The sequence below is a fragment of the Misgurnus anguillicaudatus genome, chromosome 4 (assembly GCF_027580225.2).
Source record: "Misgurnus anguillicaudatus chromosome 4, ASM2758022v2, whole genome shotgun sequence".
Classification (NCBI taxonomy): Eukaryota; Metazoa; Chordata; class Actinopteri; order Cypriniformes; family Cobitidae; genus Misgurnus; species Misgurnus anguillicaudatus.
The window spans coordinates 11,639,376-11,656,850 of NC_073340.2; the positions used below are offsets into that span (position 1 = coordinate 11,639,376).

Below are 17,475 nucleotides of genomic sequence, written 5' to 3' on the forward strand. Positions count from 1 at the left end.
TGTGCTTAAATGGTTATTCACAGTGATGCCATTAAAAAACCTATAAGGTTCTTAGAAGAACAATTTCTTTCATAACTTTGAACCTTTTTGAAAGAACTTTTTATGAAACAAAGTTTATTCGGACATTAAAGGTGCCAAAGAATGCATTGATTCAATCTGTTACATTGTTCTCTGATATCTACATAAAAGGAATGTGACTTTATTAAGTGCAAAAATTACCCAGAGACGGTTGTACATGTTCATTTACATCTCTGGGATTTGTCCCCAGAATAAAATGGTCTAGTATTACCTTATTTGAGTCATGAATGATAATGTTGAGCTCTGCTCTGAGATCACTGAGCAGCTCATTTCAGTAGCTCTGTGTGTGTTTAAACAGATCTTATATGTTTGAGCCTGTATCAGACGAATATAGAGATTTTGAGGAATGTTTCTGAGTGGTATGTTTTTTTCAGTATGGACTTGCAAAACTGTCAAAAGTAGAACTTTAGCCTAAACGCTAGCATATAGCAGTCACATCATTGTACTTAATTTAATGTGTAATTTAATATTGGGGGCGTTCATATCGACAGTAACGTCACAGTTGGTGATGTAAGGAATAATTGACGACAGGCTGTTGAATTATTAATAATGCACACCCAAGGTGGCAATGCGGCACGAAGCGGAGACGGTGCCTATTTTTAAGACATTTAAAAGGTTAGGTGTGCGGTTTACTGAAAAATAATCAACACCCATGGAACATTTCTCAGCCAATCTGAATAAAGTATTCCACAGGCCCGTGGGAAAAATGTTGAGATTGGCCTGTTTTCCAGCGGTCTTTGCATGCACAAGGTTTACATGAGGAAACAATCATGTTTGAGGCTCACAAAATGTCATATTACCATTTACAGAACTCTTATTTTCATCTAGGTAAATACAGTTTTACATGTTTATGGTTCTTTTATGGCAGGGGTTTTAAACTGGGGTCTGGGGAACCCAAGGAAGTTCTTGGGGGTTCCCAGAAAATTTCAGGGAATAAACAAAGAAAAGATTGTTTTCATTTATTAGATATTTATCTCTCATTTGTTGCTACATACATTCCAGAATCATTTTGCTTTGTATATTTCTACAGTTTTCCTTATTATCTCACTCACTAGGGTTCGTAAAGCTGCTATTTATTGTCAAAGCTGCTGCAGTACAAATACATTTGAATGTTTGTCTTCAGGTTTACACATCCAGCTTTACTTTAAGCCCAGCCAATGATATATTCATCATACATAAAAATATGTAAGTTGTCATATATGTTTTAGAAAGGGGGTCCCTCACAAAAGGTTCATCATATTTGGGGGCCCTGTTCCTTAGCCACATAAAGCACCTATATTTTTAAAAGTGCACTTTAAATTGAACAAATATGCATTATTAAAAATAATGCAGAGTTAATGGAATAACTCGATGTGCAGTGCACAATGTATTTTTGCAAAACTTAAAAAAATATTTCAGATGTGGGGTCATACTGCAGGAGAGTTGGTGACCTCAGCTTTTACATTCTCATAGAAATTGAGGAATGTGGAATATTTATATTTTTCAACTATTTAAAAGGCAAATAATAATACAATATAAAAACCATTAAAAACCTTAATAGGGGCAATAATAAACAAAAATGTCTTTAACTATCCAGGACCAGACGAAATGAAAAATGTATTACGAATATTTTAATAATATTTCAAAAGCAAAGGTATAAACAGTAAATTTGAATAAGTGTTTGTGTACAATCTTTTACAATAAATTAAACACAAGTAATATATAGATATATATATATGTGTGTGCACTTATACAAGAGTAAATGCTTTTCAAGCATGTATACATTCATTATTCACAAAAAAGGCCACAGAGAGGTGATGTAGCAAATGAGGCACATCCAAAAAAATAGCATTGACCGAGAAATGCTATGAAATGGACATTAAAATGATGTAGTGCTGTTTTGAGGTCCTAGAAAATACACGTTGACGCAGCTGAATTGGAGCAACCAGGCATACAAGTCCATTCCAGTGTGCATCTCTACACAGAAACATTAGGACCGGGGTATGGCTCGCCTCCACACCAGAAATCATCCGGCTGGGGGATCTCCACAAGCCAGACTTCATCTTCACTACCCTGCTCCTTTCTCCCAACAGTCTGTAAAACTTTGTAGTAGTGACAATCTCTCCCATCATTAGGGTCATAGGGGGGTGCCAGTATATCAAGAAACGCAGCTGGTCCATCCACAGCATCTATTTCGTGCAGGTTGTCTTTGGCAGGGCTCAAGACACAAGGAGCACTTTGTACAGTAAACTGTCCAGAAGTCCTGAGCACAGCTCTGCTCACAGCATCACCCTGCGGAGGTTCAAATTGGCTTTCATCTTTAGCATCAGCACCAACAGCAATTTCCAGCTTGTCGTAGCATCTGATATTGACCTTGCCGTACAGGACCTTCAACATTCCGTTCATGCCTGGGTGATCGTGCAGAGGTATGGATGCTCCGGGCTTTAAGAGAAACACGCCCATGCTGAAAGCATCAGTCTCGCAGATGTGCATGTATGTGACTGGAGCTTCTGCAGATTTCCTGGAGACTTTCTTCGGTGACGCAATATTCAGATCCGCGGCCGTGATTTTAGACAAGAGGGTTACGAGGACTGCCTGATGCTCTAGGAACACATTATTCTCCCCAAAACCAGACGAAGCGCCGTTGTGAAAAGTCTGATAAGCCTGGCTCGCGATCGTCTGGATCAGTGAGGTCTTGCTGTTCTTCGGCATTATGAATATAAAAAACCCAAATACAAACTGACGTCGCCGTTATTTCTTCGAGCCCCGGAAAACTGTTTACCGGAACGAAAAATACTTTCAAACTAACAGATCTAGTTATGCTAAAAGTTAGGATAAAACCCCATTACCGTATAAACATCAATTTTAGCATCAGGATAAAACCCACAGACACGCATCTTCGCCACCCCATTCATGACTAGCGGATACACACGTCAGCAGCGACTGCGCATGCGCAAAGACAAGGCTAACATTTTGGGAGCTGTAGTTTCTTTGTATGCGATTTGAATATTACGCTTTGTTTAAATAGGTTAATATGTAAGAAGATAATGAAATGACACATCCAGGTGCATTTTTAACAACTTCATTATTATTATTATTATTTTAATCCTACGTACCGTTTTTAACTGTTTAATTTAGCGTTTAACAGTACTACAATGCCCAGCAATCCCTTCATATTTGCCCCTCGGGCCATTCAACTCTGTCCCTTCCCCCACAGCTTCACAACACCACAACAACACATCACAAATCACATCAGTGCCCGTGATTTAGGATGCAAAGGGTGCCCAGATTTGATAGCGAATTGGTCCAGAAACAGATTCGACAGAGATAACTGACACTCAGTCAAAATAAAAATGCATGAATACTTCTTCAGTGAACATGAAATTTACTTTTTTACTTGTTTTGAGCACAACATCTTCAGATAGTTATAACATTAGTAATAACATTGTTAAAACGGGAAAATAACTTATAATAACTTAATAACTTATTATTATTATTATTATTGCATTACATTAATTACTATTATGGTTGTTAACATGCTTATTATTGTTATTCATTTGCATAGCATTTTACAATATAAAAATTATAGATAGATAGATAGACTGACAGACAGATACGTTTTTTAGGATTTAAAAAAATTCATCAGCACAGACATGCTAGAGTACAATTCATGAAGAGTTGAAAGTATGTTTGTGTGGTCTAAGGGTACATGTAGTCCCTCTAAACCCTTTAGCTACACCCCAGTAATCAAAGCTGATGAGCTTTTGTCAGACCGGTGTTGATAGTGCAAAGACCGGAAGCGTGCATGGACCAAGAGCGGCTCTGACTCAGTAAAGTGCGTACTCAGTACATGTACCTTTGTGCATGAGCACAACAAAGACCACCCTCTTGAGAAATAATTAGACCCACTCATTTACAGGCATATCCAAATATCACTTCCGTTCAATTAGATCTTCTCTCAACAGCTGGAAAATGGAGATCAGATACGTAAGGAAGAGCTTTCCTGGTCTTAAAATCTTTTATCAACACACATGATGCCATAGGTGTATTTACACCTTTATCAACAACACCAATTCAAATTTTGTTAATTTAAATATTCACTTATATTAATGATAAAATGGCCATGCTTTTAATGATTTACTTAAAAAAAATCAATCAGGGCTTTGGGTTAGAGACAATACATTTCTAAAGTTTCTTTGTTTTTCAATTGTGACCTCAATCATGGGGAAATGTTCTCAGTGAAAGATCTAAGACTAAAACAATCAAAAAATCTGGTTGGGATGTTTAGCCATTGTAAACTGCATCATCTTTGTATGGTGAATTAATTTTTTTATTGTGTATGAAATATTTAACATTTATTAAAGGGATAGTTCACCCAAAAATGAAAATTCTGTCATCATTTACTCGCTCTCATGTTGTTACAAACCCGCATAAATTTCTTTGTTCCGATGAACACAAATGAAGGTATTTTGAGAAATGTTTGTAACCAAACCGCTCGTGGACCCCATTCACCTCCACAGTAGGGAAAAATAATACTATGGAAGTAAATGGGGTCCTCGATATCAAAATATCTTCATTAGTGTTCATCAGAACAAAGAAGTTTATACAGATTTGAAACAACATGAGTAAATGCTGACAGAATTTTCATTTTTGGGTGAACTATTCACTGTAAAAAATTCCGTTGAAATTACAATGTTATTGCAGCTGGTTGCCGATAATTTACCGTAGATTTAAATTTATGTTATTTACGGGCAAGAGTTTGTTCAAAGTTAAATAAATTTTAAATCTTAACAAGTCTTTATCTTTACAGAATAAAACTATACAATAACAGCCTCATGCAAAGCATTCTGGGAACCAGAAATCATCATCAACCTTTTTCTGTTTTTTGCTTCAGATTTTGTTTCCCATGAATGTTTTGCTTGATGCTGTTTTTTTAGTTTTACTCTGTAAAGACAAAGACTTGTAAATGTTTAATGTTCATTTAACTTTGAACAAAATGTTGCCAGTAAATAACATAAATTTAAATCTACTGTAAGTTACCGGCAACCCAGTTGCAATAACACTGTAATTTCTACGGAATTGTTTTACAGTGTTCCTTTAAATTTCAAATTTTACATATTTAAGAACAAATAGATGAATTATTGGCACTATAAAAATGCTGTAGTTATGCACCAGTTTTCCAGTAACTTCCTGTAGATTTATGTTTATCTAATTTATTGGCAAGTTTGTTAAAAAATTGAACATTAAACATTATCAAGTCTTTTTGTCTTTACAGAATAAAGTTATTAAATAACAGCCTTTTGCAAAGCATTATGGGAACCAGAAATCCTCATCAAATTTTTTTTCTGATTTTAGTTACCAAAACCGCTTGGCACGATGCTGTCATTTTATAGTTTTTTCCTTTAAAGATAAAGTCTTATTAATGTTTAATGTTCATTTATCTTTGAACAAACTGTTGCCAGTTTCTACAAATCTGTAGAAGTTACAATGATATTGCAGCTGGGTTGCCGGTAAATTACCGTAGATTTAAATTTATGTTATTTACTGGCAAGAGTTTGTTCAAAGTTGAATAAATTTTAAATATTAACATGTCTTTATCTTTACAGAATAAAAGTATACAATGACATCCTCATGCAAAGCATTCTGGGAACCAGAAATCATCATCAACCTTTTTTGCTTCAGATTTTGTTTCCCAGAATGTTTTGCTTGATGCTGTTTTTCTAGTTTTTTTCTGTAAAGACAAAGACTTGTTAATGTTTAATGTTCATTTTACTTTGAACAAAATGTTGCCAGTAATAACATAAATTTAAATCTACGGTAAGTTACCGGCAACCCAGCTGCAAATTTCTACTGAATTTTTTTACAGTGTAGATTTTTATTGACTTGTGTCTGCATTTTCTGCAGTTAAAGAATCTGTGTATATCATGAGTGTGTAAGTTAAGTAGCCAGAAGACATTTTTAATGCACAGATATTACATTAGTGTCATCTACAGAAATCCCTATAGGCCTAATACATGTATGTATCCTCACTGACTTACAGCACTGGGGTTTAGTCAACATAAGGTGAACACATGCTGAATATCTTTTTTTAACAATGTAAAATGGCTAGCTTTGGAAGGAAAGGTCATACCACAGTCCACTCCATATAAAACAAATCAACAAAGTATCAGATTTGAATTCAGCTCTTAAACTGTGTTTCTCTGTTTAGAAAACCATAATGTTGTAGAAAGCATCCATATTTTCTTACAATCCCTTTACTGTTAAAAATAATTCCCCAGATTTGTATGTGTACATTAGTTCAGAATAAGCAAGAGAGATGCAGTCGTTCTCAGCAAGACCACATAAAGGCAACATTATTCGCCGATGTTTAAAATGTGCATGTCTAACATTGCACAGAGGTCAAACAGAATGGAGTTCAAGCATCGCTGGTTAATTCCAGCCAAGAATCTTGAATGAGGAGAGCAGAGGACAAAAAGACTTTCTAATTGCTCAGACATCTTGTGGTGAACGTCGCCATTGTTGCAGTGAATCTGCAGTCTGTTCTGTTATGATTGTTGGTACACGCATGCCTTTGTCAGTGGTAAGTCCTTTATTCCTTCATAAATGAGAGCCCATTGATTTCTCCGGGATTCTGGAGCAACTACTCCTTTTAGATATGTGAACGATTCCCTCAGATCATAAAAATTCATGCTTTGGCTGTTCTCTGCAGAAAATATCTGCATGCTTAAGAGGCAAAGGGCAGTAAAACTGTTGTTGTTCTTTATCTGCTAAAGGGTCTGTCCTGTTGAATGCATTGCTTTGATTATCTGTGCGTTCTGTGAATGAGAGCCTGTCATACAGCGGCATATATACGTAAACGGTTTTCGTCATCGCTCTATTAGATCAAATTCCAGCTACTGTACACACAGCTGATTCACAGGAACACAAGCAGAACATGTGTTCATATGTAACTCAATACATGATGTAGTTATCATGCAAATCATACAAATGTACATGCAGAGTAATATGCATTTAGGCATTTTGTTTATTAATGAGCAGATGACGTATAGCATCTATTTTTTTGTTTTAGGTTTAAATTTATGTACACTGTGAAAAGTTGGATAAGTTAAAATTAAAATTTCACTTAAAGTTAATTAAACTTAATTTTATTGAGGTGTTACCAATTGAAGGAACTTTTTAAGTTTAACTTTTCACTTTTTACAATGTATAAGAAAAAGTACTGTACCTCTATCTGATCACTAAATGGTGATTAAATGGTCCATTATGAGAAATAAACACACACAGGAAAGAAAAATAGATATATCAACTATATCCATTCCTGTCATGGAGTGAAATGAATCTCTTTACAGAAACTGTGGGTTTTGAGCAACAGGTCCTGACAAGAAAAGTAAGACCCTATATATCACTAAAGTGTTTGATGGTTTGATATTCTTGACCTCTGAACTGGAACAGGGAGTTTAGATGCGATCTGAAGTAGAAAGAATGAGGACTTATCACCTGCTGGATCATAGAGGCGACACTTCTACAACAAGACGGATGAGAAAGTCTTCTGTGTAGGAGCACAAGGGTTTTAACCGAGAGGTTAATGAACTTCACGTTTAAAGGAAATAAAATTAGTTCTGAATTTTGAACCGCACCTGCCCTTATTTTGTTTGGCTTTACAAACTCATAATTTTAAAAATGTCAAAAGATGGTAGCCTTCAACATTAATTTAAATGAAACAGTACTTAAATTATACAAATAAAATAGCATAAAGACAATATGTGACCCTGGACCACAAAACCAGTCATAAGTCACACAGGTAGGCTATATTCAATAGCCATCAATACATTGTATGGGTCAAAGTATTGATTTTTTTAATGCCAAATCATTAGGATATTAATAAAGATCATCTTCCATGAAGATATTTTCTAAACTTCCTACCATAATTAGAAAACCTGTATCACGAAATTATGTCTTTTCCGTGACACTGACACGTTTTTCCACCTTTTTTGCTTGAACATGTCATGTATTTCTGTTTACGTTTTACTGTCACGTTAGGGTTAGGTGTTTGCATTAAGATGTCACTTTAAGTATTGGTTTCAACCTTTTTCATGATTTATTTTTTTATATTTTATGGTTTTTAAACTATTATATCGTCTGGCATTAGGGTTAGAGTTGGGTTTGGGTAAGGATGCATTTTATGTAAATCTAACCCTAAACCGAAGCGATAATGGTAAGAAACTGACAAAACAGTTGAGTAACAAATACATGACAGTGAAACGTTAACAGAAATACGTGACATGTTCACGCAAAAAAAGTGTAAAAAAAAGTGTCAGTGTCACGGAAAACACTCACAAAATTACGTGACTATAGGTACGTAATTTCGTGATGCTGGGTTGCAATTATATATCAAAAATCTATTTATCATTAGTAATATGTGTTGGCAAGGATTTGGACAACTTTAAAGCAGATTTTCTCAATATTTAGTTTTTTAACACCCTCGGAATCCAGATATTCAAATAGTTGTATCTCGGCTATCATAACAAACCATACATCAATGGAAAGCTTATTTATGATGAATAAACATGACCTGTCGGCAGCAAAAGGCCTGTGGTTAGTGAGGCGACGTAAAGAACCAGTGTGCTTACGGTGACCCGAATTCGATTCCTGAGGTCCTTTGTCAATCCCACTTTTTTAGGTCTCCACACCAGACAAAATAAAATATTTACCATCCAGCCCCGGATGCCAGATCACGTCAGAAAATATAAATTTACTCGTTTAACAGGCTTTTGTCAGTTAAAGGAACAGTATGTAAAAAATGTATATCAATTAATCATAAAATGGCCCTGATATGTCACTGGACATTAAGAAATCATTTTCATTTCAAATACTTATATCACTGACAACAGTGGTCTGGCCAGGATATTGGAGTTGCAGCCCTCAACTGATGTTTATGTTGTCATTTTCTGTATTGGCCACCAGTTTTGTGATTGCAGTACCAGTTTTGGCCACAATCCTACATACTCTTCCTTTAAGAGGTTGATCGATCATTGCTAGAGACTACAAGCAGGACACGATACAAAGTTTTTATTATCATAAATTAGGAACAGAGTTTTTTATCTATCTCTGTTTACACAAACAGGACAGCTCAGGAAACTTTACAAATATGAGACAAATACTCACAAATATGAGACTGAACAATAAGACATATAAAATATAGAAATATAATGAATGAATAATATAATAAAATATAGAAATATAATAAATATAAATGAATAAATAAATAAACAATAATATGATAAAAATGATAATAATGAAATTGATAATAAAAAATATAATATTGAATAATCAAATAAACAATTATATGGATAACTAATGATTATAAAATGATTATGTAAATAAATGATTAGGAATAACCTAAAAAACACAACAATAAAAACATTCTGCATGTGAGGATCTAAGGTAGGATCCATCACGCTCCTCTATCACTTTCCTGTCTATTCTCCAATATTATGTCTAAATAAAGTCCCAAAAATATAACTTAAAAAAGACTCTTATGATGCAACCCAGTATCACAAAATTACGTACCTATAGTCACGTAATTTTGCAAGTGTTTTCCGTGACACTGACACGTTTTTCCGCCTATTTGCGTGAACATGTCACGTATTTCTGTTTACCTGTCACTGTCACGTATTTGTTACTCAACAGTTTTGTCCTATTTTCTTACCATTGTCGCTTCGGTTTAGGGTTAGATTTACATAAAATGACATCCTTACCCAAACCCAGCTCTAACCCTAATGCCAAGCGACCACAGTTTAAAAATCATAAAATATAAAAAAGTAAATCATGAAATTACGTGATTCCAAACGCAAATCTAACCCTAAACTGAAGCGTCAATGGTTTGAAGATAGGACAAACCAGTTGAGTAACAAATACATGACAGTGAAACGTAAATAAAAATACGTTCACGCAAAAAGTTGGAAAAACGTGTCAGTGAAACGGAAAAGAAAAAATTACGTGACTATAGGTACATAATTTCATGATTTCGTGACTATGGTCACATATAACACCAAAACAAAATGATTGCATACACAATACAATGAGAAATGGTCAGTTGTCAGTATATTGTAAATTTTGTTGCACAAGCTTAAATTAAAGACTTAATAATAATGATATAACAAAAATTATTTGTATTTTTTCAGTGAAAATCAGGGAGAAAGTAATGGAGCACATGTGTTGTTGGGGATGTTTTCATACACTACAGAGTTTTTTTTTACTCTTAATTTGGCCGTAAGTTTCTCTCTGTTTTAGCAAATTGAATGATTTTTGGTGACAAATCTTATATTTACATATATTTTAAGAAAATGCTTGGAATTTTTTTAAAAACTCAACGATATACCGTGGGCAAATTTACTACCCTTTCGTGTTGTTAGTGGATGAAAACATCCACTAAATTCAACGGCTGTAAAAATTTATCAGATGGATATTTTTTCCAATTTTTTTTTCATAAATCTGTTAATAAACCTCAGTACTGATCAAAACTACAAAATCTTCACAAAAAAATCCATCATTTTAACTCTTTAATTGCCAAGTTTATAAGTGGTGTCACTGATTCGGGAAAAAACGCACACAAAATGACCGATTTTCAATATAAAATGTGATTGTAAACTGGATTTTTTTAAACCTTTTTCACAGTCTTGGGCATGCCAAAGATTGGTAAAAACATTGGCTTTGAAGCATTTTTAGTTTTTGTGTAGCATCAGTTTAAAAATTTTTCTCCCTGATTTATTGTTATTGGCTGTTTTTGCCCCATTGACTTCCATTATAACCACATTTTTTGATTGCAGAGCTATGACACCTTTTTATCATGCATTTTTGAATGTTGGATTTTTTTCCTTTTGCTAAGAGGTCAGATTTGTAATTTTTACAGTTTTTCAGGAAACATCATTTTGTTTGATTTATAAACTTGTTTCCTCATGGGGACCTCAAAATGTCCCCACAAGGTCACAAAGACACTGGTACAACGTGATAATTAACAGTTACACACACACACACTCACACACACACACACACAGACACACACACACACACACACACACACACACACACACACACACACACACACACACACACACACACACACACACACACACACACACACACACACACACACACACACACACACACACACACAAATATGCTTTTATTATGGAGTTATACTCCATAAAACACAATGTACAAGCCAGAAATTAAGCTTTGTTTTTGCACAGGGCTACTAAAGGGTTAATAGTGCCACATGGTGATCAACAGTAAAAATGACTAATTTGACCTCTTAGCAAAAGGAAAAAACACCAACATTCAAAAATGCATGATAAAAAGGTGTCACAGCTCTGCAATCAAAAAATGTGGTTATAATGAAAGTAAATGGGGCAAAAACAGCCAATAACAATAAATCAGGGAGAAAAAAATTTAAACTGATGCTACACAAAAACTAAAAATGCTTCAAAGCCAATGTTTTTACCAATCTTTGGCATGCCCAAGACTGTGAAAAAGGTTTAAAAAAATCCAGTTTACAATCACATTTTATATTGAAAATCGGTCATTTTGTGTGCGTTTTTTCCCCAAATCAGTGACACCACTTATAAACTTGGCAATTAAAGAGTTAAAATTCATTTTTAAAATCATTGTTAAAATCGGTTGATTAACAGATTTATGTAAAAAAATTTGGAAAAAATATTCATCCAATACATTTTTATATAGCCGTTGAATTTAGTGGATGTTTTCATCCACTAATAACACGAAAGGTAGTAAATTTGAACAATGCACAAGGGTTAAAAAAATCACTTTTGAAGCGTCCATAAGGGATCATTTATATGGAGATGATAATTTCATCTGTTATTATCTAATTATTTTACAGATGTTGTTATTAGATGAGTGAGAAGTGGGGCTCTTGAGTTTCTCTGAGGTAGACAAAACATAAACACTGAATCCATGCACCTGCGTGACTGTATGTATGTGACGTTTATGAATACATGTTGATTCATCTGCATCGGTTACGTCAAAGTGCTTCTCCGCTGACTGGCCTATATGGTCTGTGTTTGTTTACATTACAAATGGGAGGGAGAACATCTAAAAATGCATAGCCTCCCTCCAAGCATTGTTTATCATATACCTGCAGCAGTGATGTTGGTTTATTTTAATGCTTCGAAACATCAAGTGTTGACCCAACACGGCACCAAACTGCTTGCTGTACAAAAATTATGGACTTACAATTGTAATAAATGATGAACTGCACATGCAAGATGCAGATTTTTCATTCAGATCTCCAAGTCATCTTAGGGTCCTGGTTTAAACTACCGCTCGACTCTGTCTGGATTTTCTGTAAGGTAGGTCTGTAAGGTGAGCTAGGGGCCTTGCCTTATTTCTCGACTTGTTAAGAGGGTCTGAGTTTTTGCTGGGGTGGGAACGAGGCTGGGGGTGGACAGTGGCAGAGTCACTTACAATGTCCACCCCTGTCAGCCACGAGAGGCTCTTCATTGCTATGCTAATTTCCCCCCTTGTCGGCAGAGGCCGTCCCGTCAAGGTGGACGGACATACAGGGAGGGACCAGCGGGGCAGGAAGGAGCTCTCTCTCCCCTCCAGGGGGCTTTCAAGCTTTGTAAGCGAAATGATGCACGAGACAGCCGCTCCTATAGACGCTGCGGAGAACACAACAGTGAGGGTAATTTGAGAAAAAACACTGTCTCCATAATGGTGACTGATAGCCTTGTCCTGTCTCCCTGTTTTTGTTGGGGATCAAGATTGAAGCGGGCCCTTCGTATGAGGTACCTCATCCAGCTGGCGGTTTACGTCTGCTGGGCACGCTGCCTTCGCCAGTGGCCTCCCATCCAGAGCTCCTGAAACTGACAGCCACTCTGAGGCTCTGATTCCTCCATGACATTGAGAGGCATTCCTTGCATTTTCCTTGCATTGTATCCATATCGGGAAAAGTCTCGGGATGGAATGAAGGATGTACGGTGACGTGTCAGTTTGAGCTGTTTGTGAGATTTGACTTCCTCTTTGTGACAGTAGCATCAGACGTGCGTGTGTAAAAGAATAATAGATGTTTACCAGGGAAGTGTTATGGGTTTCTAACAATGCAATCGACTGATTCGTGACTCTGATTTAACCACTGAGGTTTCACTATGTGCAAAAACATTAGTTATAATAGCGCCACAGTATGTTTTAAAGAAAAGGTTGAAGTGATGAATCATATCCTGCCTTTTCCAAGGAGATGCATTGATCTCCAACTAAAAATCAAAATATGTTGAACTTCTCTGAATAGGTTTGATTGAAATCTTATGCCCTTTTGCACATGCATCTAAAGAATCAAATCTTTCATGCTGTATATAATATAACTTCTGGATACTAAATGCAGTGTTCCAGTTATTGCCAAAATATACTATATATTTATGTATGCTTTATCCTATAATTTATTCTGTATATTACACTCATCTTTTGATTGATGTGCTGAATTACTAATAATTATTTATTATATACTGCACATTCTGTGATGTACGAGCAGGTATAAAGCTTTTAAACAAGCCTTACATGGGCATAAATTTACTGTTCATTTTAATAAATTATAATCTGTATAATAATACATATTTTAAAACCAAATTTCTTATAGAACTGAATGTATTAAATCTGTTAATAAAAACTGTGCACTGTTAAAATATGATAACTATAAAGTAGTTAAGTAAAAGACAATCAACACACTTAAAAATGAAGGTGCTCTTCACAGTGAACCGTTTCTTTCATACCTTTATATAATCTGAAGAAACGTTTTTCACCACAGGGACCTTTTGTGAAACAAAAAGGTCATTTGGATGTTAAAGGTTTTTTATGAAACAAGTCATCCAAAAATGGTTCTTTATGGCATCATGAAGCACCTTTATTTTTACAAGTGTACACTGTCAGAAAAAATTATCCCAATCTGTCATAATATGTACCATTTAGGTCCAGATATGTATAGATTTGGTAGCAGTAAAGATATTTTACCCAAGATGCGTCACTGCTGTTGCTTTGAATTGGGGAGATCATAGATACAGTATGTATAATAAAGGCTGTCTCGCCCGCACTGCTGACCAATGGAGGTCGACGTCCGCACCTGGCGGCCATCTTACCTCAGACAGCTCGCTCACTCGTAGCATTGTGTTTTAATTATGCATGTACTTTTAAATAACCATAACTTGCTCATTTTTTTTACAGATTTTCAAATGGTTTGGTTTGTTATAAATGTCAGAGATGTATCTATGACACTGAGCATCCAGAATTATAGCCACATTAATAACGTTTGTAAGAAACCAAACCATTTGAAAATTGAACAAGTTATGGTCATTTAAAAGTACATGCACCCTTTAAACGCAATGCTATGAGTGAGCGAGCTGCCTGTGGTAAGATGGCCGCCAGGTGATGACATTAGAGACTCCGCTGTAACACAGCCTTTATTATACATATCTATGGGGGAGATCATTACGGTCAATATGGCCGCTCTAGCAAAGGAAGTCCCGCCTTCCAGTAAAAAGAGCCAATTGTCAGCTGTTAAAGAATGACATGCTCTGTACAGACTCATCTGTTCTTTGTGTCACCCATAAGGCATAATAATACATTTCTCTGGCCAATTTATTTTTTTAAATATATGCTAAATACATTTTGTAGAAAGTAAAGCCTGATTAAATATATTTTTTAATTTGAAAATATATTAAGTTTTAACCTAAATATATTAACATATATTTCAAAATGTATTTTAGGGGCAACAAATACATTTCTAATTTTATAACCCATACGGGAAATATGTTTTTACTGAAATATAAAGTTTGTATAAAATGTATAAAGTACAAGCATAAAATGTATAAGTATGTATAAAATATAAAATTATAAGTATATTTTTGCTGTTGGAAATATATTTAATTTGAACCTTTTCAAGCCTGTTATGTTTACAGGTTTGTAACATACAAAGTTTTTCTTCCAATGCGACTAATGCTTTAAAATATATTTCTTTTTAAAACATTTTTCAAAATATAATAATAATTCATTTTATTTGTAAAGTGCTTTTCTTAAACGCAAAGCGCATACAGTAAAATAAACAAAAACAACAAGGGCAATAAAACAATTAAGAAAATACAGTCTTAAACAAATGTGTCTCAATGAAAGTGTTCCAACATTTGTGCTTTTCTGATAGTTGTAGGAAACACTTTCCAAAATATAGAAAAATATGCCCAAAAATTGGTGAAAAATAAATTTTTGTAAACATATTTCAGCACATATATTTTTGGGCCATTTGTTGTATATTTTAAAATATATTTAATATTATATTTGCAAATATATATTTTTTGATCTGCTGATTGGTTGTGCATGTGCAATATCTGACAGAGCACCTCCGGAGGTCTTGCAGACATGGCGTCGCAGTGACGCAACTTCCTTAAAAAAGATTTTGGTACCATAATGTACCTTTAAGGTACTAATGGCACTCTTTCAGATAGTACGGCCTGGTACAGTCCAGTAGAGCTCCCTTTTGAGGTGTTTTCTACTGTGTACAGTGTCTGGTACTTACTAATACCTTTTTAGTACCACCCCGATTGAGGTTCCAAGCGAGCCGTATTGAAATAAAAGGTGATGTGTAAACACTGCAGTTCACTGATTGAAAAATCGTCACTACTAGGGTCATCGCTAAATGCTAGATTAGTTTACCCACGTGTGTCTTGTGTAAACTAAGTGATATTGTCATCTGCGCTTTGTTGTACGAGTTCCCAAACTCCCTTTTAGCAGAGAATCAAGAACACCCCTCCATTGATATGCACCGTTGCGCCAGTGTTGAGCATTTTTTTGTTTCATATTTTTATTTTACGATAATGTCACGGCAGTAGAGGCGGCGCAACTGTAACAATATGTCTATAATCCCACACAATCTAAAGGGCACTAAACTCAAATGTTACTCTATGGTGCTCCTGTATAGCTCACTGCTAAAGCGTTGCATTAGCGGCACAAAAGGTCATGGGTTTGAACCCAGGGAACACACATACTGATAAAAATGTATACCTTGCAATTAATTAATGAAAATTATCTAACCACAAAAACCCATAAATAGCCAATCAGAATCAAGCATGACATTAAAAGTTTACCACAAAAGATTACACAATTTACTTTACACTATAAAAATATGCTGTAGTTTTGCACTAACTTATTGTTGATTTAAATGTATGTTATATACTGGCAACAGTCTGTTGAACATTAAACATTAACAAGTCTTTGTCTTTAAAAAATATAACTAAAATAACAACCAGGTTGTGAAGCCAGACTGTATCTGTTTCACATTTATTTGTGCTCTGTTGAATCAGTTTTATCTTTTCACTTCTTTAATTTGAAGTCTAAAGAGTGCAAAGGTCCAACACCGAAATAGCTATGAAAATAGTATTATGGAACAAACATAAACTCTTTCCTTATTAGAGAGAGAGAAAGAAAGAGCTTGTTTAGCATCTAAAGACAGCAGAGAGGCTCAAGACTGTTAGGGGAATACACAGATCTCTAAATAAGGATGTGAAAACTGTCTGCCATATATCCTTCATTCAAAAGGTCACACTTTGCCCTTTAAGACTTGTTCTGCACTTATTCATTTACATCATTATTTTAATGAGGGACTAACTGCACACAACAGTGAGAATCACAGGATGTGATGCAAAGCGAATCAAACAAACAAGTGGTTGTGAGGTGCAACGTACAAAACAGATGCACAATAATTCTGTCTCGTTTAGGAGGGAAGTATAAAACTGAAGTAGATTTTTCTGAAGAAGGTACTCGGTGTCAAAACTGTTCTGAGTGATTGGCGGGACTTTGTGGTTGTTAAGGTTTTCTGTGTAAACGCAGTGCTTTGAGGTTATTGCGTCAGTGGTCTGGATAGTTGCCTTGATGCCTGTCCAGAGCATTGATGTGTGGTTGTTAGACCCAAGTGAAAAATCTATATGATATTCTGACTCCTTCATCAATAAGTGAAGTGAAAGTAAAGCACTTGCCAGGGTATGGTAACCCATACTTGGAATGTGACCTCTGCATTAACCCATTCAGTGAATAGTGTACACACATACACCCTGAACTGTGGGCAGCTATCACTGCAACTTAAGGTGCCTTGGTCAAGGGCACCACAGTTGCAACCCGCCAGTTGTGAGCCTCGAACAGACTGATCTCACGGAAAGTCGTGTTATAGTCACGAAAAATTAGATTAATTTATTTATGTCCATGGCACAAAATTCAGCTTTTTTCATGCCTTCGAATGTCTTTTTCGTGTCACTTGCACGAATTTCTATAAATAGTTTTTTGTGTCCGTGGCACGACTTTCTTTTTCGTGGCATTTTATGTATTGTTTTCTCATAGTTTTTTCCTATTTTTTTACCATTGTTG

General features: G+C 35.3%; 1 protein-coding gene across 1 annotated transcript; it reads right to left on the reverse strand.

The window, feature by feature from the left end:
* Positions 1 to 1,022: 1,022 nt before the first annotated feature.
* adoa (2-aminoethanethiol (cysteamine) dioxygenase a) lies at positions 1,023 to 2,996 on the reverse strand. Its single transcript, XM_055176610.2, has one exon. The coding sequence runs from the start codon at positions 2,767 to 2,769 to the stop codon at positions 2,035 to 2,037; it is 735 nt and encodes a 244-aa protein (XP_055032585.1). The 5' UTR covers positions 2,770 to 2,996; the 3' UTR covers positions 1,023 to 2,034.
* Positions 2,997 to 17,475: the final 14,479 nt, after the last annotated feature.